This window comes from Lonchura striata, chromosome 5 (genome assembly GCF_046129695.1).
Source record: "Lonchura striata isolate bLonStr1 chromosome 5, bLonStr1.mat, whole genome shotgun sequence".
NCBI classification, from domain to species: domain Eukaryota; kingdom Metazoa; phylum Chordata; class Aves; order Passeriformes; family Estrildidae; genus Lonchura; species Lonchura striata.
In genome coordinates this window covers 62543802-62570351 of record NC_134607.1, presented here as the reverse complement: position 1 = coordinate 62570351, position 26550 = coordinate 62543802, and the positions used below count along the sequence as shown (strand labels likewise).

General features: G+C 37.9%; 1 protein-coding gene across 2 annotated transcripts; it reads left to right on the top strand.

The window, feature by feature from the left end:
- The first annotated feature begins 1676 nt into the window (after nt 1–1676).
- On the top strand, nt 1677–26550 carry GNAT3 (G protein subunit alpha transducin 3). 2 transcript variants are annotated; one of them, XM_077783140.1, is made up of 8 exons: nt 1677–1794; nt 9012–9054; nt 12921–13062; nt 17099–17241; nt 21020–21148; nt 25194–25323; nt 25519–25672; nt 26360–26550. In XM_077783140.1, the coding sequence occupies exons 1-8, from the start codon at nt 1677–1679 to the stop codon at nt 26548–26550; spliced, it is 1050 nt and encodes a 349-aa protein (XP_077639266.1). The 2 variants fall into 2 exon arrangements, with proteins under 2 accessions (XP_077639266.1, XP_021384540.2); XM_021528865.2 differs by having other exon boundaries at nt 17084–17241.

Below are 26550 nucleotides of genomic sequence, written 5' to 3'. Positions count from 1 at the left end.
TCTTGCATTGCATATATGCAAAAATCCAGCCATTAACAAGCATTGATTTTTCATTTCAGACAACTCAGTGCAAGGAGGCTGAAAACTACATTGTTTTGTGTGCTGCTGAAGAAGAATATAGTGATAAAAAATATAAAAGAAGAAGAATATACTGACAAAATATACAAGTAGAATAATATACTGACAAACCACAACTTTGTGTCTTTAGTGCAGCTTGTGGTTTGAAAATTTAGCCTGAAAAGTCAGTGTTGAACAGGATGAGCACAGCAAAGCACCTGTCTTTTTTCCAGCACTATTAGCTCAGAATTCAGAGTGCACTGATGATATTTATTCTGCTCACTCTCCCCTTCCCCACCCAGTAGCAGTTTCCTTCCTGTTGCACCTGGGGGCCACACACCTCTGCTGGGGGGAGGTTTACTTCTAACATAAATTGAAACAACCTGCATGCTTATTTTGCCTTTAAACATTATTTTCATGCTGAACATTATATATTTACACACACTGTGAAGTTAGAACATTATTAACTAGTATTAGTGAATAATAGGATAATTGTAATTCCATTTCACCTTTGTGCTTTTTTTATATAACCAAAATACTTTGTAAACTGAGTAAGTATAAGTCTGGAATGAATTATAGTCTTTCACATTGGTGAGATTTATTTAATTTAAATCCTTAATCTGAAGAGAAATGTAAAAAAAAATGTATTTTTTGTCTTTTAGTTCTAACAGTAATTGTACACTTTCACTGCCACATTATTACAGTATATATACTTTCTCAATATACTGCTGATATCACATGCCAAGTAATATTTCCATCATATCACATAAAACATTTCTATAGTACTACTGCACTATGAAGAAATTAAGATGAAAGTATTATATCTGTGAGGACAATCTGACCCGTGTCCTTTATACATAAGAAAAGCTGTTGTGCTGTCAGCCAAAAATGAAAACGGCTAATAAAATATTTTTTAGCAATGGCAAAGACTCTGACATTACTCAAGGAACGTCTGCAAAAAATTATTACAAAATTATTACAAATTACTGCAAGGTGTCCTTTACCATTCCAAAAAAACAAATGTACTTGCCATAATATAAAAATGCAGCAAACATTCCACATGCTAGTTAATAAATCAAAAATAATAAACCAAAATAATAAATAAAAAATGTCTTTACTGTGTAAATTCAAATTCTGTCATTTGAAAATATAGAATACATATATTTAGACTATGATCCTGAGAAAGATGAAAACCAAAAGATGTAAATGCTGTTTTTTTTGCTTCAGGGTATGGATACTGCTTCACAAGCTGAAAATTTTACTTTATAGTTATTTCCAATCCTGTTTCAAGACATTTTGCACATTTTTGGAGTATGTGAAACAAAGCCTCCCTGAACAAGAAGGGAGATCTATGTATACCTTGGTTTGATCTTGAATGGATATCTTTAATGCTATGACATCATAACACTTCCTTTTTGTGTTCCTATGTAAATGTTTGACTGCAGCACCTCCAGGTCATGTGACAGGTGAAAAAAACCCTTTTGATTTGAAGGCTGATCAGAGACAGCTAATGGGATTTTAAAATTCTCTTTGAGCCCTGATGTTTGTCCTTCTAAATTAAAGCAACAGTCTGATAAGAAGTAAATCAGCTGCACAAAGAGGATTTTTAACATCTCGAGATGGGCAGTGGAGCCAGTTCAGAGAGCAAGGACTCAGCCAGGAGATCCAGAGAACTGGAGAAGAAACTCCAGGAAGATGCAGAGAGGGAAGCCAGGACAGTCAAACTACTACTGTTGGGTAAATAAAATTAAAAATCGCTCATAATGCTTTTCCATTGAGAGGTTGTTTTTCTCTGGAACTACATTTCAGCACAGTGAATTTCTCACCTCTCACTATTTTATTTGAAGACAATTCTGTAATATATGTTTAAAATATTTTCTGGTTGTGACCACTCATGAAGTCACAAGGATTAGGCTGGAAATGGTCATGTCACTGCATGTATGCAATTTGAAATGTTATTAATCCTTGACTTTGAATATGTTTGAGAAATGAGAACTTGCTGTTAGAATGTTATGATACAAACTTACAGAGAACACAGCACACTAATCTCTTTTTTTTTTTTTCACGGATCTGTGTGCATCCATTTACAGGAGGATTAGGTTAGATAAGTGGTTACATAAAAATCCACATGTGTCACAAGATATTGATATTGTTTATCTTCCAAAGTGTTCCATTCCATTTTTTAAGGAAACAGAAAGTGATTTAGAATGGCTTTTTTTGATGTATAATGGAAAGTGGAATGAAAAGTACTCAGATGAATACCGATAAATATTCTCACAAACTACTACTTCTAATCCCCACTATGATCAATTTATTAGCAGAAAGAGGCTGTAATGGCAAAAGAAAATACATTCTTTTTCATGATACAGCTTTATTCTTGGTTGGTTGGGGTTTTTTTCCCATGGTGCTGTGCAGCTTACAAGAAATTTATGAGAGCACATTAATACCACCACTGTCTTAACATTTTTCTTCTAACAGCCTCCTGTAAAAGTTAACAGTGGATTCTTCCAATGAAGAGAAAACCAGTCTTTGATCATTGGAGTGTGCCCTTTTTTGCCTTTCTTGTAACTGCAAGTTACAAACTGCAGTTCTTGCAAATGGTTTTAAACTGACATTTATTCAGACAAAGCTAGATTAAATAAAGTAAATAAACTCTGTTGTTTTGAATCTTATGAAAAAGGTCTATTTATACCTTTTAAAAATCAAAGAATTATTATTCAAAAATAAATAAGAGAAGAACATGCAGGTTTCTCAAATAATAATAGGAAAGCAGAAGTTTAATACTCTATATGTAACATCAGTATTTGGATTGTGGCTTACAGAACTTTCCGTCCAGTTAAGAATACTAAGAATTTCTATGCTACAGTAATGTAAAATATTGCTCCTAATGAGGAAATCTTAATTCAGTCAAAAAATCCCAAAACAATACTTTTATTGAAAATTCCATAAATTTAAAGTAATTTAAACGTATTATTACAAAAAGACATTGGGACACTGAGTAAAAACCAGGATTCATCTAATTCTGCATCCTCTCTTTCACCTTGTCCAACCTTATCCATGAGCAAAAAGAAAGAAATCCTTTAAGAGGAATGTATAGGATAAAGAGGAATTTTCCAGATAAAGAGGAATTTATAAGTTAAGCAGTTTTATCTTCAAGCTTTTATGCCCTTACAGACTTACTGAAGGTTGTTTTATAGCAGGACACCAAGTAAATTGTCACCCCCCCACACCCCCACTGAACATATGTATGTATTTAGTATTAAAGACTTAGTTTTAAATTTTTCCTAATGTATATAATCAGTCTTCTTCTGACACTATTAATAGAAACCTTGAGATACTTTTAGTAAAATACTTTTAAATTCAATGCAAGCTACATGAAAGACTTCTATTATGTCATTTCCAACCTGAACAAATTTCAGTTTCATTAGCTACACAAGAACTCTTTTCATGAGAGAAGATGATAATTTGGATCTGAAATGCTTTTTTATAGATTTTTACAATATCTTCCTTTACTCACATCTCACATGATAAAAATTCAAATTTGTCAGTGGGTAATGTTTTTGAAGGCTTTTTATTCCTGAAAAACAGATCAGAAAGCCTTCATAAAAAATATGTTGAAGAGGCAAAAAATATATAAAATTCTTCATAACTTAAATTTTCTTCTTAAAAAAATGTGAATAAACAGTGTATCAGGAGCCAATTGAACCACCAGAGTGAGAAATAGCCAGATAGGAAGGAATTAAATTCAGATTTGTACCTGTAATCTTTCCACACATCTGAGGTGATATCAGAAATGATACAGATTTTAGACTTCATAAATAAGGGAAGCTCTGTTCAAGACAGCCTAGTCCTACCTAGTCCTAGCTTTCTGTTCAGCCAGACTTTATGTTACCTTTAAACTTCAGACCAGATGCCATATTTTGTTTTTGCATTCAGTAAGTTGGTAGAAAATACTCAAAAAAAGGAAGAAATGTATATCATAAGATTTTCAGTTTAATCACTTTTTTCCTTACACCAAAAATGTAAAAAACCCCAGGGTATTCTGACTTTTTTCTGAGAGTATTATTTGAAATCTAGTGTGGTGTCTCTATAGCCTCCAGTAGGTCCCTTTACAAAAGATAGAAATTATATTCAGAAAAAAGGCATTATGTTTGTTTATGTCAAGCACCGTGACCCAGACAAGCACACTAACTGGGTTGGGATGATTTACAGTTTAAATGCACATATAAACTGGGGGAGGAGGGAAATGATGTCATGTTGTGACGTTCCTCACAAGCTGGCAGGAGCCAAGAGCGTTAAATCCGCTGTGCTCGGTGCTCCCGTGCTGCCAAAGCCATCCCATCCCCCAACACGCCCACAAATATGGTCTCTACATATTTATAATTCAAAAATATCAGGTTGTTTTATGAGTCTGGAGCAAACTCCAAGGTGAAAGTTTCATTTCTTTGTATCAGTGCAGTATCTGGCCTGCCACATCACCTGTAGTTTGTATGATGTGCAGGATGCAAGCTTTCGATTTATAGCTGCGCAAAGTACAGTGCACATTCCAAACATGGCCAAAAGAGCTGATGCTCACAGTGATGTTTCACAGAAATTAGAATTATAAGTTCTATTTCACAGATATAAGAACACAGTTTAAACAATCATTAACATTTTAACTTATTTCTTTTCAAAGCATTACTCCATGTCTTATTGTCTACAGTTTTCAGTGTCAGGATGAAAGCCAACCTCAACAGACCTGGTCATCCTCACCTCACCTTTTGGGGCACAACTCACATAATTTAATTTAAATATCTGCCTCAGGGGAACAGAAATTGAAGCTGTTTAGTTCAGATTTTGTAGCAAATATTTCTCTCCACTGACTATAAGAGTCTCTGGTAAGTAGTCTGAATGTAGAAATCTGTAGTATAGATACTTAACACCACTTAAATGAAACAGTTACTGTATTACTGAAGCTTAACTTCCTGCTATTAACACCTCGCCTGAAAACACAGGGTTTGGGCACAAAGAGAGCCTAACAATCCCACTGATGGGAATATACTGATTTTCTTTTTTGGAGAATAGGGCAGTATTTAAGGACATTATTGTCTCAGGAAGGTTAGATTTAATTTTTTTTTTTTTTTTTAGTTTCTTTCGCTAATATACTAAGTTTGTTGAGTCTCATAAGAGGACTAAGGTATTGTTTCCATTCTAGTTCACAATATCCAGACTTCTGAATTGCACAGGCAAAGATCAGGCAGGGGTGTGAAATATTTTCTGATTTTATTTGAATATTTTCTTTTCCTGCTTTTGGCTGACTTATGTCAGTGGGCTTTCTGACAGGCTTTAAACAAAATATTCAGCAGGAATTTTTTATTTCCCTGTGTTTAATTCTGGAAAATTTACTAAACTAAACTTTTCCTTCCACAGGAAAAACAACTGTAAAGATAATAATTCTTTATCTGAGCATCTTAATATATAAGAACCTTGCTCAATGCCTCAGCAGATGCTAATCTTGAAAGCTTGTACTCTCCACAGATATTTGAACAAATTTTGCTTAGAAAAACAAAAATGTAAAATCACAGCTGAAGGCCTGTTTCCCCTTGAATTTATGAGATTCTCCCTGGGTTTCAGGACACCTTCATTTTTTTCTCTATTTCTGCTCTGTCTACATGCCGTAGTGTCCTGCAGGGAAGAGGCTGAGCATTCCCAGAGCAGGAGGGGGATTTGTGTCAAGCTGCTGGGGGACAGCTCCTTTGCAGCCTTGCTGCATGGCTGTTCTTGCTGAGCCTGCTCTTCAGTCCCAGGATGCCCAGAACCAGGGAAGGCTTGGGACATGGTGGGATGCAGTTCTGGAGTACCCAAAGTGAGAGCTGCAGGTTACAGCCAGCAAAATTCAGCGCTTCAACATGGCATGCCCTGGGGCATGGTGGAAGTGATCTCTGGGAAGAAGTGTAGATGTTAGCTGACAGAGCTTCTCAAAACTCTAAGTTCTTTCTGAGCTTCAGGACAAGACTGTTTGTCCTAAGTTCTTGTCTATGATTCAGAAAATCTGGGCTTGATGAAGGTGCCTTCAGCTCCCTGTGTAATCACTCTAGGTCTTTTGTAATGTGCTTTTGCCACTATTCCTGCAAGAGGAAACCCACTGCAGCAAGTGGAAATGCAGCCCTACCCCTGGTTTTCCATACCAGGGACTGGCCAAAGAAGGAGGCTACATGGTCAAGGGAAGGAATTAAAAAAGCAGGTGCAAATAAAATTATTCCTGACCCACTTCCTGGGGAGAAAATGCTGCTACAACTATGATGATACTCCATGCTGAAGCCATAGTCTGAAAGTCACATGTTGTTTGGATAAAAGCATTATTGGATCATAAATTAAAGAAAATTGTTTCCAATTATATTAAATAAATTAAAGAAAATTGCATCCAAAACATATAAAATACATCTCTCACTCTATTTTAATGGTGTCTTTCAGATCTGGAAGAGAAGTTAATTTCTATATTATGTTTCCTGGCATCTTTCCATGAGGTTAATTCTCAGTACAGCCTCCTCTCTTCCCCACAAAAAGTGTAGCAAACACTACCTTGCTGACAGGGCTTTACCAAGCTCTTCAGAAGGTGACTGAAAGGATAATAAATGATCTACAACAAATTTGCATTTTTTCCAAACTGTGGCAGATGGCAGCATCAGCCCATTTTGCATGGGCTTGTTTTTCTCTTGCACTTTCTAACATTCACATTATGGGTTTCAGAAAATGCTTTGAGTATGGTTTGCTGTGTCTTGTGAGTCATTTGTGTAAATTAATCCTTGTCATTTGAATACTGTTACCTTTACAGAATGTGTTTGAAAAGCCTGTAATCTGTTTGTTCTATTTACTGAGAAGTTCTTGGTTAAAAACTTAGGCCTCTGATTTTGGTTTTGTCAGAAATATTTGACACCATAAGGGACAAGGTAATCTAGTACAAGAAAAGCTGTGATGAATATTTTTGTACTTCAGCAGAGCTTTTGATGCTTTCACAAAAGCTAAAATGTCCAGCTCACAGCTGGATAAGCGAGTTACATGATGGGAGAGCAGCTGGCTCCCGGGCCAGGCACAAAGGTCACAGTGCATGGGGGGACATCAGGCTGGGACCTGTCACTGCTGGGGTCCCACTGGGCTCCATCCTCTTCCTGGTTCTCTTCAGCACCATCTTAAGTTACTTGGGTGCAGGACTTGAAGGAATACTAAGGAAGTTTCTCAGCAAAACTGACTTTGGCTGAGCTGTCAATTCCCTCCTGGGCAGAAAGGCCCTGCAGGGAGATCTCAGCAAATTGGAGGATGGGCAAGCACCAACCACATGAAGTTCAGCCAGGGAAAGTGCTGCATTCTGCACCTGGGATGGGGCAACCCTGGATGTACAGTCAGAGCAGGGAATGAGAGGCTGGAGAGCAGGGCTGGGGAAAGGGACCTGGGAGTCCTGGTCAATGGCAAATTGAACATGAGCCAGCAGAGCCCTGGCAGCCAGGCAGGCCAGCCTTGTCCTGGGGGATTCAGGCACAGCCAGGAGCAAGAACACAAATTCTGGTAATGAATAGGTCAGTTTCTTAAAAATCTGAAGAATATTTGTCACCTTGAGCTCTGTGTGCAGTTTTGGGCAGCACAATATAAAAAGTCATTAAGTTATTAGAGAGCATCCAATGGAGGGCCATGAGGATGGATGGTGAAGGGTCAGGAGAGGAATCTTTAGGAGAAGCAGTTGAGATCTGTTCAGCCTGGAGAAGAGGAAACTGAGGGGAGATCCCACTGCAGTCTTCAACATCCTCATGAGGGGAAACAGATGGTCAAGTACTGATCACTTCAAGATCAGTGGCAGGACTCAAAGAAAGAGCATGAGATTGTGTCAGGGGAGGTTTAGGTCTGATATCTTCACCCAGAGGGTGGCTGGGCACTGGACAGGCTCCCCAGAGAAGGGGTCGCAGCACCAGCCTAAAGAGTTCAAGAAGTGTTTAGACAACGCTCTCAGGCACATGGTGTGATTCTTGAGGGGTCTTGTGAGGACCAGCATATTCTCTGATTCTATGAATCCTATCCCATGGATTCCCAAAGTTAAATCCTCTCATCAGGTGTCTCTTTTTTCGGCAGCTCTTGCCAACCCTTATCACTCTCATTGACCGAAGCTGATAGTCAGTTACTTGTGTTGGTTTGCAACGGAGGCACTTTTCATTCTGGTTACTCACTTTCCATGAGATAAGAGGGCAAATTAGCAGTACATAATCTGGCCAAACCTATGCCCTAGTTCTTGAACTGGCTGTGTAAGCAAATGCCTGCACCTCCTCAGCAGCTGTGGGGCTTTCCTGCAGAATCACTCCCAAGGTGGAACTGGTGGACTGCTCTGCAGGTTTCCCACTTCCAGCCATGGCAGCAGACCAGTGGCAGAGGAACTGACAAAAAAACAGTGTCAACACTATTGTTCTATTGTTCATGTGCTGCCTCTGTGCCATGAGCTAGACCACATATAAATCTTTACACTCTGGTTTCCCAGTTGCTCACAGAAGCTGGCTAAAGAACTAGCTCACTTGGCTTACAAATGGTCATAATACAAATTAAAAGAGCAGCTACAAACCAGGTAATAATGGCACACTAAAAGAGGCTGTACTAGCTTTATGTTTTCCTGCCCATTTGCCAGTGATGAAATCAAAATATTATCCATATTTTATTTACTTGTTAGCTAAAAATTCTGTTACATTCTTTAATTGACTGAATATTCACTTATTTTCAAGTGTCCCTTTCCTTTTCAGTATTAATACTTTAACCCAGACTTTGTTCTTTTTAAATCCAAATGGACATTAAGGAGGGTTTATACTTAGTACAATGAGAAACTAAGACATCCGTACTTCTCTTCCTAGATAGAAAATTCAGTGTTCCAGAGAGTTATTTTTAATACTTGCTTCTTATTCATCTATCAATCATATCTTCTCAACATTCCCCTTCTGCAGGTGCTGGAGAGTCAGGAAAGAGCACTATTGTAAAGCAAATGAAGTAAGTATCTGAATATGCATATCAGATGTTGAATTAGGTATTTGTAGTATAAGCTGTCTAGCTAAAGTCTTATTACAATATTTATGGTTATTTGAATAAAATGCAAAGAAACATCATTCAAATCAGGTTTCCATTCAAATACACTATAAAGAAAATCACCAAGTGTCTGAGACACACAGGTGGATTCAGTAAAACCTGAATGACCAAATCATGCACTGGGCCCATGCATGGAGACCAGGGAATGTGCTTCCTTGGCTTTGGTGGGAGTTTCTGTAGTAGGAATATGCCTGCAAGAGGCAAGCAGTGGTGGCTGAACCACCTGGCAGACCCTGTCTCCCGCAGATGCCACTGAAGGATGTTTGCAAACCATCAGAGCAGCCAAGCCAGCACACTTGTGCTGGATACCCTGGCAGGATCTGATGATCTGTGGCTTGGAAACCATCCTGAACTGGAGACAGCACCACTCTGCCTCTATAGCAGCCCTCATGTCTGCCCCTGAATCTTTTCTTCAACCAGAGTAAACTAAAAACACCCACAGCATTCTACAGCGAGTAGTTCCACAGTTTAACTACACTTGGTGTGAATCATCTCTCTTATTAATTTCATTTGATTTCACTGTATTTCAAGAGTAAATATCAAAATATTCACATTACACCATAGAACAGAGAAGGGTTTCTTCCTGCGTTTTTTTTTTTTTTAGGGGCGTGGGGTTATATTTTTTTGCAGAGGTTGGGTTTTTCTGTGAGTTTTTTGTGAGGGTTTATTTTGTTTGCATTTGTTTTGTTTTGTTTTGTTTCATTGGTTAAAAAGGTCTCCTACAGGCCAGGGGAGAACACATTTAGCCAGCAGCCTGCACAGTGAGCAGCTGCTACCCACGATACCATGGGTAGGGACTGATGCAAGAACTGCTTTTAGTAAGAAAATTATCAGCACAAAAAGTATTCATACAATAATCAATCTGGAAAAAAAACAGGCTGTACAAGCTCATGTGCAGAAATCCATGTTTGAATTTGGACTGACTATCTGGTTACAGAGATATTGTGAGTGCATCATAAATCTACTGCAAAAATACTTGCAGTTGTTTGTTCAAAGTGCACAAGGTCCCTCAGAGATTGAAGTCAGGACTTCACTTTCCTTGGATTCAGAGGAAGGCTGAATCCCTCTACATGTGTGTGCTAATTACAATTTAGTTTGACAATATTTTCATATATAGAAAAACAGGTTACAAATAAATTCATAGATTTTTTCTTTTAAGAGCAGCCAAATGCTAATTATGTATCTGTTTTGAATTAATAATCCACCAAAGTTTAAGGCACGGTACTTACACTGAATGGCAAATCCTCTTTACTGCACAACCTGATAAAATACTTCTGTTGTGTCTAGTCTTATTTTCATAGAGAGGTCCAGGATTCCTAAAACTGTCCAAATATAGAAAAAATTACACAGGGATTGCAGCTATTTAAATTTGATCCCACTTTGTAAGCCCTTATCTCTTCCTGTGTAAAAATCAAGCAACCTGTTTATGAAATCAATAATAGTGTCCTGAACTTTCGCTCTCCTACCTATTTATTATCTTCACCAATGCATTTTAAAGACTTAAGTTAAAAATATTATATCATAAGAACAGATTTCTATGTTTAAGTAACTAATTTTGTAATCAAACATATTCATAACCATCCACCCAATACTTTGCTAAACTTTTTTTCCTCAGTTAAATAATAGATAAATTTATTTCTGGTTTGTGTTCCATGCAGGAGACCCTCCCTACTCAGCAAAACATTGAGCTGAGTTGTGCTCAAAGCTTCCCCAAGCAGGAGCAGATTAAAGATGTTCCTCTGAACTGAGCACATTAAGAAGGCTGGCAAGCTTTAAAAGCAGGAAGGGGAAAGCTGAGTTACATAAAAAGACTTGTGCAGTCATGACCTGTCAAATTGATTACAAATATTAATTATTTTACAGGAAAACCTTTCACAAAAATGGTATTTTTTCATATAAAATGTCATCTTTCTGTCACAACCAAGGACTTTCTAAGGGATTTTTTTCAGTTAAAACCCGCAATATTAGTTAATCTTTTTCAATGAAGCATAACATTTGCTAAAGAACACTGACAGATGTTTGCAAAAGAAATCATCCAGCAAAACCATAGTAATTTTATAACTAAAAACATAATTTTCTAATTAATAAATCACACTTTTTTCAGTCTTAATCAAAGTTATATCCACCCACTAAGCCTTAAAAAATATCTTCTGATACTCAAAATACAGATATGCTGCAAGGCTCTTGCAGCATAAAAAGATGAGGATGGTTATGAGAGCTACTAAAAACAAAACAAAACAAAAAAAAAGCATCTCTGGAGCTCTGTGCTTCTAACTGCATAATTTCCAGTGTGTGATCTAACTTTTTAAAAACCAAGTTGCATATCTCCGTGCTGTGCTCTTATTTAGAAGCATGAAGCTTCTACAAATATTTCAGTGAAGAAAAGCAGGAAGCAAAATATTTGGTAACTCATCGTGCCTGTTGAGACTGAATCATAGTCACCTATCTGAGAAGCCCTGCTTTTGTGAATAAGAACCTGCATCCATTAAATGGGGGGTGATCTCTGCTCCATGAGCTCCTGTTTTTTCTTTTTCCCAAGTTCAATAGAACTCCTTTGAATCATGCAAAATTCATTTGAATTCATGATGAAAGCAGCATTCAAAAAACAAAAAAGTCAAAGCTTCAAAAGAGAGTTCATAAAGTTGCCTGATAAAGAAGTGATTGGGAAAACATTTTAGAGAGAGTTTTTTTTCCTATAGATGCTATTCCTACAGCACAGGAATGCAACTTTTGAGTTTTCCGATATCCATAAATCAGAGAAATGTTGAGACACATCTGTTGTCATCTGGGTTTTGTGTGTCTGTATGTGAGTGAATTGTTTTCTAACAGGGCTGACTTGGCTACTGAGGCAGCTCTCTCCAGACTATCTCAGGCAAGATGGGCTAAAACACCAAACCCCAAAGCCCTGAAATTCTGTATTTAATAGCATTCATCTCTGACCAGCTGAGGTGAGGAAGGATAGAGCCTTGGTTCCAGCAGCCAAAGCAGTTCCAAGTCTGTTCACTGAGAGAACACCCAGCTAATGTGGGCGAAGATTTCATCCTTTTTCACAACTCATGGAAAAAGATGTCTCTAAGCCATGATATAATCTGCACACTGATTTGGAGAACTTTAACCACATGCCATTCTCCAGTCAAGGAGGATTATGAAATTTAATTCCTCTGTTAGAAAGATTACTGAAATTGATTACTAAGGCTCTTTGCCCTATGGAATAAAATGTAAGTCTCCAAAGCCTGGAAATAATAAGACTTTGTTATAACTAGAAACTGTAGTTGATTCACAAAGAAATATTAATTTTTTTTCCTTGTTTCCTTGATAAGTGCCTCCCAGGGCTAAAACATTTTTTCCAATAATTTTTCTATCTACGTAAGATTCTGGACAAAAATCAGAATGACTGAACAAGCAGTGACAGCCCATGACTAATATTGTAGTTTCCAATAATAAAACATTTTGGAGCTAAGTACAAAAATATGTCTTGCCCTGTATCTCCAGGGATGGGCCTGGCTCTTGTTCTAGACTCATCCTTTGTTTTAGACTAACCCCCAGCATCTATTCACTCAGACTGGGTGCAGACAACTAACCTCACAAAGACAGAAACTGCTGTTTTCCTGTTCTAGCAGAAGAGGTAGATCAACCATTGAAAAATGCTTTTCCAAGGGCCAGATGGATTCAATTCTTTCTCACATTGACTACAAAAGTCCCTGATATAACTTTTCATTACTTTCTAATGTATCCCATAAGCCTTTTGTTGTTGTTTTATTTTTCACCAGGATCATCCATAAAGATGGTTTCACCTACGAGGAACGCATGGAGTTCAGACCTATCATTTACAGTAACACTGTGCAGTCTATCCTGACCATTGTGAAAGCAATGACTAAGTTAGGAATCAGTTATGAAAACCCTGGTAGAATTGTAAGTATGTCACCCTTTCTCTTGAAATAGGTATTGGAAACTTTTTTTTTTTTGTAATGTAATAGTAGAGACTAGTAGAACAAAAAAGATCCAGTATTTTCTTTTTGACAGTAGAAACTGAGCAGCATTTGAATTGCATGTGACAAAATGTCCTCACTTATTTTTATTTTCTCAAAACTGATGCCTAACTTTTGCATAGACTCCTGTTTTGATTGCTACAAAAGACATTAAAAAAAAAAACAGAAAAGGAAAAAAAAAACAACCTTTTCTTAGCTGCTTAGTCACTTATGTATTGCTATTGAGAAATGTAAAAAATATTTTCCTTTTATGACCAAACCTTGGGGTTCAGCCATGTAAGGAAAGGTCATGTAGACATGTTGGGAGCATTTCAGTCTGACATTGCTCCTGGAACAGAGACCTCCCTGTTGTGTGGATGCAGTACTGGCATACACCACAGGGAAGTGGTGTCCAACACTCCTGACACAGTCAAAAATCCTCTGCACAGGCAGATGGAGGCAAAGCTACAGGAAGAAGACCTGCTATCTTTTGTCAATCATGATGAATTTTCAAGGACAGAAATAAAGGAAAAACTTTTCTTCTCCGTGCAATGATTTAGTCTTTTAGCCTACAATTCAGATCTTGCTGAGAATTCCTCAAATGCCTGTCAGAATATCAGTTGATTCCAATTTTGGCAAATTCTGCCTAATCCCTAGAGGTTTATCTTGGAGGCAATAACATCTGCTTATCTGAAAGAGCTTTACTTGTTCCAGAAGTCTACATTTCATTATAATGACATGTGGTACTTTGACCTAAAAAAATGATAAACAAAATCTTCAGGGGTTACTAAAGCTCATTCTGGCATTTGACAAAACAGAAATTAAATCTTTTCCATGAATACAAGTCCTTCAAACAAATGTAACAAGGCCCAAAAGCAGCACACAGAAAACAGGGCAGTGTTAATGTGCTGTACTGCATCAGGAGCCATCAAGCACCCTGCATGGCCCAAGCCATGGCTACAGCTGGACCTTGCAGCACTGGCCAAAAGTCCTGCTTGGCTCAGTCCCTGGTCTCCACTACATAGTGCAGACCCTGCCACCTCTTCCTGAGATATGTTCTCCCTGTGCCCCTGTATTTCAGTCTCTTTTCTCAACCCTGACAAATTTTCTGAAATATCTGTACAGGCTCGACTCCCTCTATGCCAGTTTCATCGATACCCTTTTCAAGGGACTTCACAGCACAATAGCCCAGTCCATTTCTTAGCATTATATATAACCAAATGCAGAAAACATAGCTTTTGTATGTTTATCATTTATAGCACAGTCAGCTCACTCTTGCTGTCATTGTAGAATAGGCTTCTAGGAACACAAGTGAATACAGCTGGTATAGAAAGTTTGCAGCGCCTGTCTTCTTCTCTCCCAGAATGACAGAAGAGCAACCTGCATGTGATTTTTAGAGGAAATAGAAATTTTGGTCATATTTATTTGAATTGCCACTCAACATTGCCTTTTATTCCAAAAACCTCCAAAAACTTAGTTTAGGTTTCCCATAAAATCATAAGCAATATATAAACTTGAGTTGTTTTGATATAAGCTTTGATTTCAGCTGGACTTTGCTCTTGCTGTGTGTTCTGGTCCAGATTTAGCTGCTCAAAGGACTGGGATTATTTTGGCCCCAAAAGCAATATGCTTATCCATATTCCAGATCTGCCTGCAAATACATCTTACTGGTACAGAAAGGCCTTAACACTTAATTTAAAGAACATCTGTTCTGGGGATTGAGGTAATTTTCTCTCTAAAACATCATTCCGATCTATTTTAGTGTGAAAATCATCTTAAGTCTTTGTAAATGCCAGTAAGAAGTAAAATATTGTACAAATCAGGGTGATAATGTGGTAAATTCAATCTGCTGCCCTTATAATTTTCCTGGTTTAGGGCAATTTTGGGAGACAAACTCTGAAGGGGTTCCTCCAGAAAGCAAATTCAAGCAGGTCCTCCCACAGCCGCTTCAGAAAAATATTTCCTTGGAGAAAAGTGGGGAAAACTGTTTATTTTATTTTACAGGCAAGGCATTCACCAGAACAAAAAAATGAACAATATTAAACAATAAGAGATGACAAGTTCAGAAAGTCCCCTTGGTGGGCTGTAGCTCAGCTCACTCAGTCTCTTATCAGTCTACCCAGCACTGGAAATCCTGTGGTCCGGACCACAGGTGGGAGCTGCCAGTGCTTTTCTGGGTGTTCAGTCCAGAGCAAGTTTGAACAGTTCCTGGAAAAAGAAAAACCACATTCCAGGGAAGTTCTCTGGCTCAGCCAGCTAAAACCTGGCTAAAAGCAAAGGAGAGCTCTGTCCCGCTGTCTGTCCATGCTGCAGACAGCACAGTCCAGGAGAGGATGCTGGGGAGCAAGTGTAGTTCCTGATAACAAACTCCACATTTCTTCTCTTCCCCACTTCGCTCTCAGAACCAATCTTAAAGGTGCAAAACTTATTTCTGGGCTAAACAAATGAATGGGGATACGAGCATCATAAAGTCACCCCAGAACATTCCACCTCTACTTCTTATTATTCTTATTACCCAGAACAATTATGTAAGCACAAAAATCTACACTTGACCCCTTTTGCACAATAATCAATGAACATTTACCCTCTACACCTAGAGACTCTGAGCTAAAGGCTTCCTGTTGTCGGTTATTCAACCCACAAATCCAACCTAGTAGGTGGATAGCTGTAATCATTCCATGATATGTCATATCTTGAAGCAGAGAACATTCCAAATCTTATCTTTCTGCTGAACAAGTGTGCACCCTGGAGACAAATGTGGGGCACACAGGAGACAGTGACTCGCTTCTGCTGATCCCAGCACTGCAGGAGGGGATGGGGGTGTAAGTGGAGCTGGGGCTGGTTGATGTAGAAGAGCAATTATCTTGCTGTCCTCCACCCTCGTTCCAGTGAAGGCAATTTTCCAGTGGTTATTTCCTCTGTTTTTGGGTTTTTTCCTCCGTGCCTACTCAATTTCTTGCTTTTTTTTTTTTTCATGCCTACTCAATTACTCTTTCATAAGAAAATGCAGTGTCTCATTTTTGATGTGTCTCTGACTTTTATAAATTTTCCATAAACTGCATCTCCTCTTGCGACATAAAAATATAGCACATTCCTAAAATAAATTTGTTAAAAATTTTTGTGAAGATGCTTCCTGATTTTGAATAAAACATACTCCCTGCCAAAACAGTGTCTATCAGAATCCATTTATACTTTTGCAAGTCACTTGAGTTGCCTACTTCTATGACTAGAAAGGAGCCATATTTTTTAATTAGCCCTTGTTGTGGCAGTGTATCAAATGACTATTTTAATCTTGCTCTTTATTTACAGTAAAATCCTAAGCTGTTAACTACTGAAAATAAATATTTTTAATGAAATAGATTATTTAAAATATTTTTATTTGATTACAAAAGAAAGACAATACAGAATAATATATCTAAAATGTTTGGGATTTTATTCATTAAAGGTTTGTTCTTCCCCACAAATATATTCACTAGTTATATTCACTTTGTCAAATTTCTTACTGGGGTCTAAAGCTAGAAATTCTTTTCTTGCAAACACATTCAAAACCTCCTTCAGATATAGATTTCTGTATTGATATAGTTATAATATATTTTAAATTTAAATGTCCTTTTAAATTTAATTTTTGATAACCTATAACTCTCTTAATGTAAAAGCCTTCCATCCAAGTTGGACTATTTGTGAGTGTCTATGGTAAAATGAAACTGAGCCTTCATATCAAAACAAAACAAGAAAAGATGAAAACCCTGTGCATCACAATTTCAATTTTTTCCTAACCTTGGCACTACCTAAAGGGAAGTGAACCTGTAAAAAGATGTTCACATGCACAGGCGAGTACAGCAATCTGGAAAAAAGAGTGAAAATGAGAATTTTTGCACTTTCAATTCATCATAAACCAAGCTCATCTTCAAGGAGGTGAAGGGGCACAGTGCGCTGGCACGATATTTACTGAAATCTCTCTTTAGGAAGATGAAGGGAAGCTGTGTGCCATGGCAACCACTCTGGAGGATGGCAGCATGTCCCCGGAGCTGGTTGAGCTCATCCAGCGGCTGTGGCGTGACGGCGGCACCCGGGCCTGCTTCGCCAGGGCGGCGGAGTACCAGCTCAGCGACTCGGCCGCCTAGTAGGTGACACAGCTGCTCAACAGCTGCCTTCTGCCCCAACAACATCTGTCCCCCCTCAGAACAGCCTGTGGAAATCATTGCTCGTTAACCTGAGCAAATGAGGGGGTTGCTGTGGTTTATAATATATCACAAATGTATAACTGGAGGAAACAAGTGAAAACGAGGTTTCGGAAATTATTTGCTTCTGTGGGTTTGTTTGAATGGTTAAGAAGAAAAAAAGTGTGCTCTCCCTCTAAGTATTTCTAAGATTGACAACATGAGGGAGAGATGACTTGAAACAGCTTCGGCTTTACACAGAGTGATACTTTTTGTATGTTGCAAGATGCTAAATATTAGTCAGGAATAAATTATGAAAACTTTCCTCTAAACTAACCAAGCTGCAGGGACAGGTGCTCCCTACATCACCACCTCAGCCTAACCAGTGGTGCTGCAGCTGCTCTCCAGCCTGACAGCCCCCGGTCCCTTTCTGGGCCCTGGAGGTGCCAGACACATCAGCAGGGGGCTAACCAGGGCTGCTCAAGCCCACCCCCATGTAGGATCACCATCCAACTGGGGCACCTCTCTTACCTCAGATCTACCAGTGACTTCAGACTTTTCCGGACTTTCCCTGCTTTGGCTGCTTGTCCTGCTTGGCCCCAGTCCTGCTTGGCTGCCTTCTCACTCAGCCCTTACACAGCCTGAAGGGAGGTGTCACTGGGTCAGTCTTTTGAGAGTGCTCAAGTCTGATTCCAAACTTGGCAGGGGTTTGTTCCAGCTGAGGTCCATCTTCTGAGACCTGCAGGTGGAGGTTTCCCACTCCTGGAGCTCCTCCTACAGGCTGAGGGCATCTGCAGGGTAAAACCTTCCAAGGTGTTGGGTGAGCCTTCCACAAGTCAGGAAAAGAAAGACATGGTTGAATGTTGGACTTCAGGAGATAACCTGAAGTCATCCATAGTTCAATAATTGTAGATAAAATGCAGGGAATATGCAGAGAAAATATTAAAAATTCTTCCTCTCTTTATACCTTCCAAACAAGAATGAAAATCTTTTGCAAGAGTCCTAAACAAAGAAAATATTGCCTATGTTGATTTGTGCCTGATTTGACAGTATTTTCTAGCAGCATTTTATTTTTATAAGGATGGTACAGAGCAATTTTTTCTACCATGCCCTTTCTGACAGGTTCCATTGCCATTCCCACTAAAAGCCCATAATAAGTAAAAGGAAAATTACCTCTTAAATTTAAAGATATTTTTAAACCCTGTTTACGAGCTAACACTCTTCTGTGTACCCTCTGCCAGACAGATAAGGTTTTATTACCTACAAAGAAGATAGAAGAACCTAAATTAATTCCCTTTCAGTGTTATTGTTTGTGTCCTGTTTTAACATGAAATAGATCTCAGTATTTAAGGAGGTTAATACAGATTGTGTCTGTAGTTATTTTTCATTTTTAGACTTACATTGAAAACAGCTACAGTGCTATGTTTTTCATCTGCTTGCACACTTCTGCTAATTTCTTAAAAATCCTGCTTCTCTGTCTTCATCTTTTGGTACCTGATGCTTCTAAAATTTTAGCCTTTGGCTCTGAATCATTAAAATCAACTTAATGTTTGCCCTTATTGCTGGGCTTCTAATGATCAGTTCAAAGTCAGCTACAGTCAATCAACCACCTAATGCTGCAGTTCAATTTCTTTTAAACCCCAAACCCTGTTTCTCAGCGCCTGTGAATCAGGTCCTACATAGAATCTTGATTAATACTGAGTAAACTCTGACTTTCTGAGGTTATGTTCTCTGAGATTTTTCATTATTAATTAATGCTAATGAAATTGGATCACTGCTTTTCCTTTGTGTGTTTTAATTGAGAAAAAAAATATTACTTCTTCTGAATAACAGAGAAATTCCCTCTTTGTCAAATTTGGCTGTAACTTCTCCCTTAGACTCACCTGGAACTAATTCTGTTTTAAAACAGAATGATGAGTATGGAAGGGGCAAGATTGGGACTACAAATTGCAACTTTACATGTCATTGTACAGCTCCCAGTAGTACATGGTGCATCTTGTTAACTCAGTCATTTTCCTCTCATGGTAGGAGTCCTGACACCTCACACAAGCCAAGAAAAGATCAGCATTTACTGACTGCCTGCTTCCATCCCCTCCTTGCCCAGCGAGAAGATGCTCTGCAGTCTCCCCTTTGAGCTGCCCACGGCTCTAGCAAGAGCCTGAAATTACCTCCTGCTCCTTTAACTGGAAAATTGACTCAGTCTAATTTTTTATGCAATTACAATTGGCTGCCTTGAATTGAATTTAGGCATTTGTGGCTAAGAACTATCAGAACTTTATTTTATATTCAAGTGTTTATTTTAGTGCTTACATGCTTTATAAATAAAATGCCTTTTGTTTCTGCCTTCTACAAAGGTGAGCTGAGATGAGTTTGCCTCAGGCCCTACTCAGAGAAACAGAGCTATATTGCTTTTGTTTTTTCTTTCCCCAGAAGATTGTTTCCTGGACTCAAATAATAGGAAAACATTGAATTACTCAAATCAGGTTCAACACCCCTTGCAGACTGAATACAGTTTATTCTACTTAAAATAAGAAAAACTCTTTTCCAAAAATTACTTGGAAATATTTAAATAAAAGATTCCAGCTTTTTAAATTTTTATTTTATTGAATTTCATTTTATTCTTCTATTTTTTAAACTTGTAGATCAATTAAATATTGCACACAAGGATGATGATCTGTGAGGTTTCGTTTTGAAGATTCCGGTTAAACTGAGCAGCAGAACTTCCTGTTGGGCTCAGTGTAGAGACTGCAGACTTAGTGTAAAGTGTAAAAAAGAAAGCAAGGAGTTAACAGACATTGGAGACACACAGGCAGGTGTCAAGTGGGCACTGAAAATGCTTCAGCTATTGTGTGGCTTCTTGCTTTTGGCCTTGGTTTTTATTTGAATATTAGCAGCTAAAACGCAGGAAGTTGCTCAGGCATCATCTTTTTCTTTTCCTTTGTCAACTCATAATCCCTCTACACAGATTCCCAGACCAGCCACTAGGATTCAGAGACTCTGCCCAGCCATTTAAAGAAAGCTGTCTGCCCCTATAAGGAGAAGTGTTGGACAAAAACATGTTTCAAAGATCTCCTTTGGGTTCCCATGTAATGTAGATTTTATCTCAGTATACCAGAAAAGCAGATAATCCACAGTTTTTCAAGGGCTCTCCAGAATATTAACCCAGGAGGTCCTCAGCTTCATTGGAGCTTTTGGTTTTGACTAAAAAATATCTTTTTTAAAATCACCATCTGCCTTCTTGTCGTAAATTGAGAGGTCTACAGGGAAACCAGCCCTTAAAACTGAATTCCTCCAAACCATTATGCTCTCTCTCCCTTTCACTTAGGAAGGAAAATACTGTTGCAACCAGTCTGACAGGCTGAGGTAATTCCTTATGCATCTGCTTCTGCAGGATGTTTGTGGTTCTTGCCCTGAGGTAGAAATTCCCACTTGTTGAGAGAAAATGGCCAAAATCCCTTGTCTGACAACATGGTTGAAAACCATCCCTAGGGAAAACAAGGATTTTCCTTAGCTGCAAATCTCAGAAAATGTTTATTATGTGCAATTGAATTGCACTTCTATATACAAGAAAAAAAAAAAGGCTCTGAATTGTGCAACTCAGTTGTATAAAAACCAACAGTACTGTATTTAAATATGCATATTGCTTAACATATTTAAAAGGGGTTCAGTGTGTAATGATTATATAATGGACATTTGACTTTTTGACTTCACCAACCACCATTTCTTTCTTACTCTCCCTAGTTACCTCAATGATTTGGACAGACTGGCAATGCCAGACTATGTCCCCACTGAGCAAGATGTCCTGCACTCCCGAGTGCAGACAACTGGGATTATAGAGACTCAGTTTTCTTTCAAGGATTTAAACTTCAGGTATGAAAGCCATATTTCACAGTCTTCTTGGGTTTTATTTTTCTTAAGTATTTTCTTTCACAGGTATTATTATAACACAGGTGATATCATTGTGATATCATTGAATCCAGCCTTATTTAGCATTTTTATACAGCTGAAAAAGCAAGATATTTTATTATCAGTACTCCTACTTTGAGTGTATAATGGACCATTAAAAACAGGTCACAGAATACTAGGTTCTAAAAGGGCATTTTTACATATGTAAATGTCTAAAAAGCTTTAGTTATATCCTGCCATTTAAATAATTGTGGCATTTATGAAATTTGTCTACTTAGATGTCCTTATGAGCACACAAAAAACATTTGATGTCTACCAATTTGCACACACTCTCAACCTTTCACTCTTCTTTTGAGAATGGAAATAACTGCTTTTAGCACAGGAAAGCACTACAGTTGGCAAAAAAAAATAAATCTGTCCCATAGAGAATTTCAGCATTATCAAGCATATTTTCATGATCATTTAAGATGAAAACCAAAATATTCAGAAAAAAAATTGAAAATACTGCCTCTGAGAAATTTGAAATGTTTTACACTTTCAGATATTCAAGATCTAGTGAACCAATTAAAAACATCTAATTGCACATGAAAATGAATTTGAATTAATTATTATCATTTCAGAGTTCTATAATGCTTTTCTCTGTGGACTGAAATCCATTTAATTCTCAATTTAAAAGCTGGGGTGCATATTGAGGAATGCAGTCTAGACAAGAAACTGCCTATAGAGACAGACAGATTTATAAAGCATGAGGATTATAACTTTTACATCTTTAATTTGGCTTCTTTCTTTCTCCTCATGTGCCAATTAAGCATTCCCCAAACCATCTATGCCACCACACAGATGCTTTAACACAATAGAGATTGCACATACAAAATGAGATCCTGAAGTAGATGTCTTACAAATAAATTATTATCATCTATCAATATTCGGGTCAGCCATGAAAATTCATGATTTGCCCACAAAAGCTAGAGTGCAATGTCATGGACATCACCTTCTTTTTCCCTGATTAATGTATTTCCAGCTTTGCACATTGGGAATTTGAATGCCTTCAGTTACAATCATGGTTCATGTATGAAATCAGTTCAGGGTGGAGAAAGAAACCACCAGAGGGAAACCCTCATTGACATGGATGCTATCAGCCTTGATATGAGAATATCAGCATTAGTGTTTGGGTCTAGCTGAAATGCAGCACAAGTGGGAATTTACTTTACAAAATTTAGTCTGGAAAATTTAGTTTACAAAACTTAGTCTGCCATAAAGAGGAAGGCTCTTAAAGCCACCACAAACACAAACTCCACTGTTTTTACCCTCTGCTGCGCATCACAGTAGTGTCATGTGAGTAAGTTCATTGATGTTTTCAGGTAGTTGAGTAATATTAGGTAAAATCACTACAAAGGAATCTGGGGGGTTTGAGCTGCTAAAGGGGTGCAAAATAACTATAAATCCATGTTAACCAGCCAGGTACAGCTACTTTGCATTACCATAGCTGGAGGATCCTGATCTCTGCACTAAGTTTGATAAGTACCATGGAAACATCTATAAAGGGAGGAACACTTGCACATTCAGAGTGAGTTTTGGCTGATGGGGCTTCAGGTCACAAGCCATGCATGAATACAAAAAACCCATGAACAGATGCCTCATTTACTAAACATTTGTCTCCTTACTGACCTGAATGAGACAGAAAACATTTTGTATCTGTGCAGTAAAAGTCTAAATCCCAGTACTGCTCCCAGGAACTGAATTACACTTGCACAGAAAACATTGATTTTTATTTGCTCCTTGCTTAGTGGTTACTTTGCTGGTTCAGTGCTATTTATCTTCCACCTGCTCTTCAATTTATTTCACTACTGTTGACTTAAAGCTCAGAACATATTTAAATGTTTTTCAGAGGAGATCTGATCTTCATAGGTCCTCTTTCAGTGTCTTTCCTATTGGTGTGCAAGGAAGAGTTTGACTGAAATCAGGCCAGTTTTATTTTAGTCTTCAGACCTCTCTGTGTGTACCACTGAAGGAATATATAGCTAATTCTGTATTTGCAGCTAAGTTTTTCAAGAGCAGTTCTGGGAAAATATAGAGCTTTCTAGACTAACTTTGGATATCTTGGTAAAACAAGATCACCTCATTTTCTACCATTTATGGAGGGACTTCGGTTTTGCATATGAGTGTGTTTAGTTCTGGGCTGAGAAAAGAGAAGCAAACTAAGGTTAGTACAACAAAAACTGCCCTAAAGCATTGCCTTTGGCCTTGGTTTTGTCCTTTTTAACTGACTTCTCATGAATATTCAAAAAGCTGTATGCTAAAAGCTGACAGGAAGTGAATACTGATTCACATGATTACATATACTGAAATAAAACTTTCCTGAAGATTAAATTTTGTATATTTTATTGTTTTCCTGCCATAAGCCTAATTTCAGAGTTATACACCATAAATCAAGAAAAGCATGTAATTATAGGTGACTTTTGAGTACTAATCAAAGACAAAAGTCAAGATATTTTATTTGTGCTGACCCCACTCTTCAGTAGACCCTCTGAACCCAGTGAAGATATACTTGGAAGAATGTCATTATGATTATCAAAATCTTGCTCTGCAACAACTTCCTGATTTCCAAAATAATTTATTTTTATTGACACCCAATTAAAAAAAAAAAAAAAGATAAAATGTCCCAGAAAAGAAAATATTACTCCTCAGCAGCAGAAGCAGTTCATTATGAGCACTGGAAAGGGTTTAATTTTTTCCTAAGAAGGATGAAAAAATATAAAAAATAACCTTTTATAACATCAACTGTACTGTTGATGGTGAAGGAAACAAAGGATTAAGATACTGCAAAAAACAATGTTTCAGTAACAAAATTATTCTTGCTCTGTTTACTACTGACATTATTGTTTTTTACTGAATCCCATAATATTCATTGCTATAAGAATTGTTTAATTTTCAGATACTGCAGGATCCAGAGATCTAATGCATATTCTTGAAGGAAGGGGTAATCCAACAGGGGATTAAGTTTTACAGCTTTAAATTCAACAACAGGGGGAACAGGTATAAGTCATCATGCAGACTAGGAAACAGAAAACCAAAGGGCAGGATAAATTTGATTTTTCTGTTTTCCTTGCTTTCTAATGCACTTGAAACATCTTCAAGTTTGGCACCTTTTGTTTCAGAAGAAAACAGCCCTTTATCATGGAAGAACTGCAAATGTAAGTGGGAGTTTTGGAAGCTAAGGGCCCTAACTGAGTCCCAGCTAGGTGTGCCCAGAGGGCACATTTGGATCCCATAGAGAGCCCATACAAAGCTCATATCACACTACCCAAAGGCAATTCCTGGCAAAGGTGGAAGGAAGTTATTGCAGGGAAGGACAGCCCAACAATTCCTGCTATACAAAGGAAGGGATTCCTTTGTATAGCAGGATTCCTGCTATATAAATTCCTGCTCCTCAGGAGCTGCTGCTTAAGAGCAGCTGACCAGGTGGAGAGGGAAGAGACCCTGCAAAGGTGGGATGCAGGTCATGCAGTGAGCTCAGGGACCACTCCAGGGCAGCAGGGATCACTCCAGATGGAAACAGCTATTCATGCACAGGGGGAAATGTGTGACTGGCCTTCGGTCCTGTCTTATTGGTCATGTCAGTTCACTGCAAGCAAAGCAATGAAGTAAGAAATTATACTGAATTTGAGGATCTTCTATCCATGTCTCAGAATTCTGCCCTAAATAAATCTTACCCTGCAAGTCCTAGTCCTGCACTTGAGTCTCACTTCTTCAACACTAAGTGCCACATGTAAGTACTGAGTATTAATCTTACATGCAGGTATTTAATCCTTTTTATTTCATTTTATACCCACTACAAAGCCATGAGTAACAACACACAGCACTCCATGACCTATTGGCGTAGAAAGAGACCAATATTTAGAAAAGCTGGGTATTTGTCATTCATCTCCATTTGAGCTCTGTGCATTAAAAGCGTGGCTACATCCTTATGAGTGCTTCACATTGTACATATGCTATTTTTTCTGCAAAGGATGTTTGATGTGGGTGGACAACGATCAGAGAGAAAGAAGTGGATTCACTGCTTTGAAGGAGTTACTTGCATCATATTCTGTGCTGCACTCAGTGCCTATGACATGGTTCTGGTGGAAGATAAAGAAGTGGTGAGTCAGAACAGACAAACAACCCTTTTTGCTTCTAGCTTTTAATGTACTCTCTGAGGGTACATTCCCATTCCCTGATAACCATTTAAAGGCTATTACACTGTATTGGTTCTTTCCAGTAAAGAACATCTCAGTAAAAATGACATATGGGGATGAGATTTTTCAGTCTCATGTTTACCTTTTGCACCTCAACAGAACAGAATGCATGAAAGCCTTCATCTGTTCAACAGCATCTGCAACCATAAGTGCTTTGCAGCCACTTCCATTGTGCTGTTCCTAAACAAAAAAGACCTCTTTCAAGAGAAAATAGCAAAAGTTCACCTGAATATCTGCTTTCCTGAGTATAATGGTAAGTTTGGAGTGCTCAGGAGAAAACACATTCAGATGTTTAGTGTAGGCCATGAATGAAACACTGAGTCTTTGACTCATGTCACTTATATATAAGCCTTTAAATAGTAAACCTCTTACCTAAGAACCTTCTCATGAAAGAATGGTATGAGACAGACACAGCCAGAATTCAACTCATCTCACCCACTCACCATGTTTATCCTAGGGTGGGTTAATTTCTCTGCCTGGAGATGCTTATTTCTCTCAATTGGTGGTAGAAGAAGCTGAGAATTCTAAAAGTTTCAGATGGCTGAAGGGTTCTGTGATGGACTCAGCCAATATTTCAGTACAAATCAGTATCTCATCACTCACACACACATCACAACTGAATCCAAAATTTTTGTCCCTATTTTAAGAACTCATTCCATAAGGGAAGTCTGTCTCTTTGTATGTCACAGTAGTGTCTACTGGAAAATTAAAAAATACCAGATGTTCCCAGCTGATGCAAGAGAACATATAAAGCTGTGTCAGAAATTTCCATAGAAAAATCAGTTTAGATACAAAATTTTTATACCTAAGGTATGAAGTTAATTCAAAGAGATAGAAAATGGAAAAAAAGGTAGAAAACATTATTTCTTCTCTTTTTGCAGTTGTTAGAAAGTGCCAGTTGAAATGTGTCTTCCTTTGCTTTTACTTTTCTTTCCACTAGGACAAAACACATTTGAAGATGCTGCAAATTACATCAAGAAACAATTTCTAGACTTGAACATAAGGAAACAAGATAAAGAGATATATTGTCACTTGACCTGTGCCACAGACACTCAGAATGTCAAATTTGTTTTTGATGCAGTTACAGACATAATAATCAAAGAAAATCTGAAAGACTGTGGGCTTTTCTAA

Coding starts and splice junctions, on each gene's coding strand:
- GNAT3 (XM_021528865.2), top strand. CDS start 1,677: ATGGGCAGTGGAGCCAGTTCAGAGAGCAAGGACTCAGCCAGGAGATCC. Junction 9,055..12,920: donor ACTATTGTAAAGCAAATGAA/GTAAGTATCTGA, acceptor ATTTTTCACCAG/GATCATCCATAAAGATGGTT. Junction 21,149..25,193: donor TTCAAGGATTTAAACTTCAG/GTATGAAAGCCA, acceptor TTTTCTGCAAAG/GATGTTTGATGTGGGTGGAC.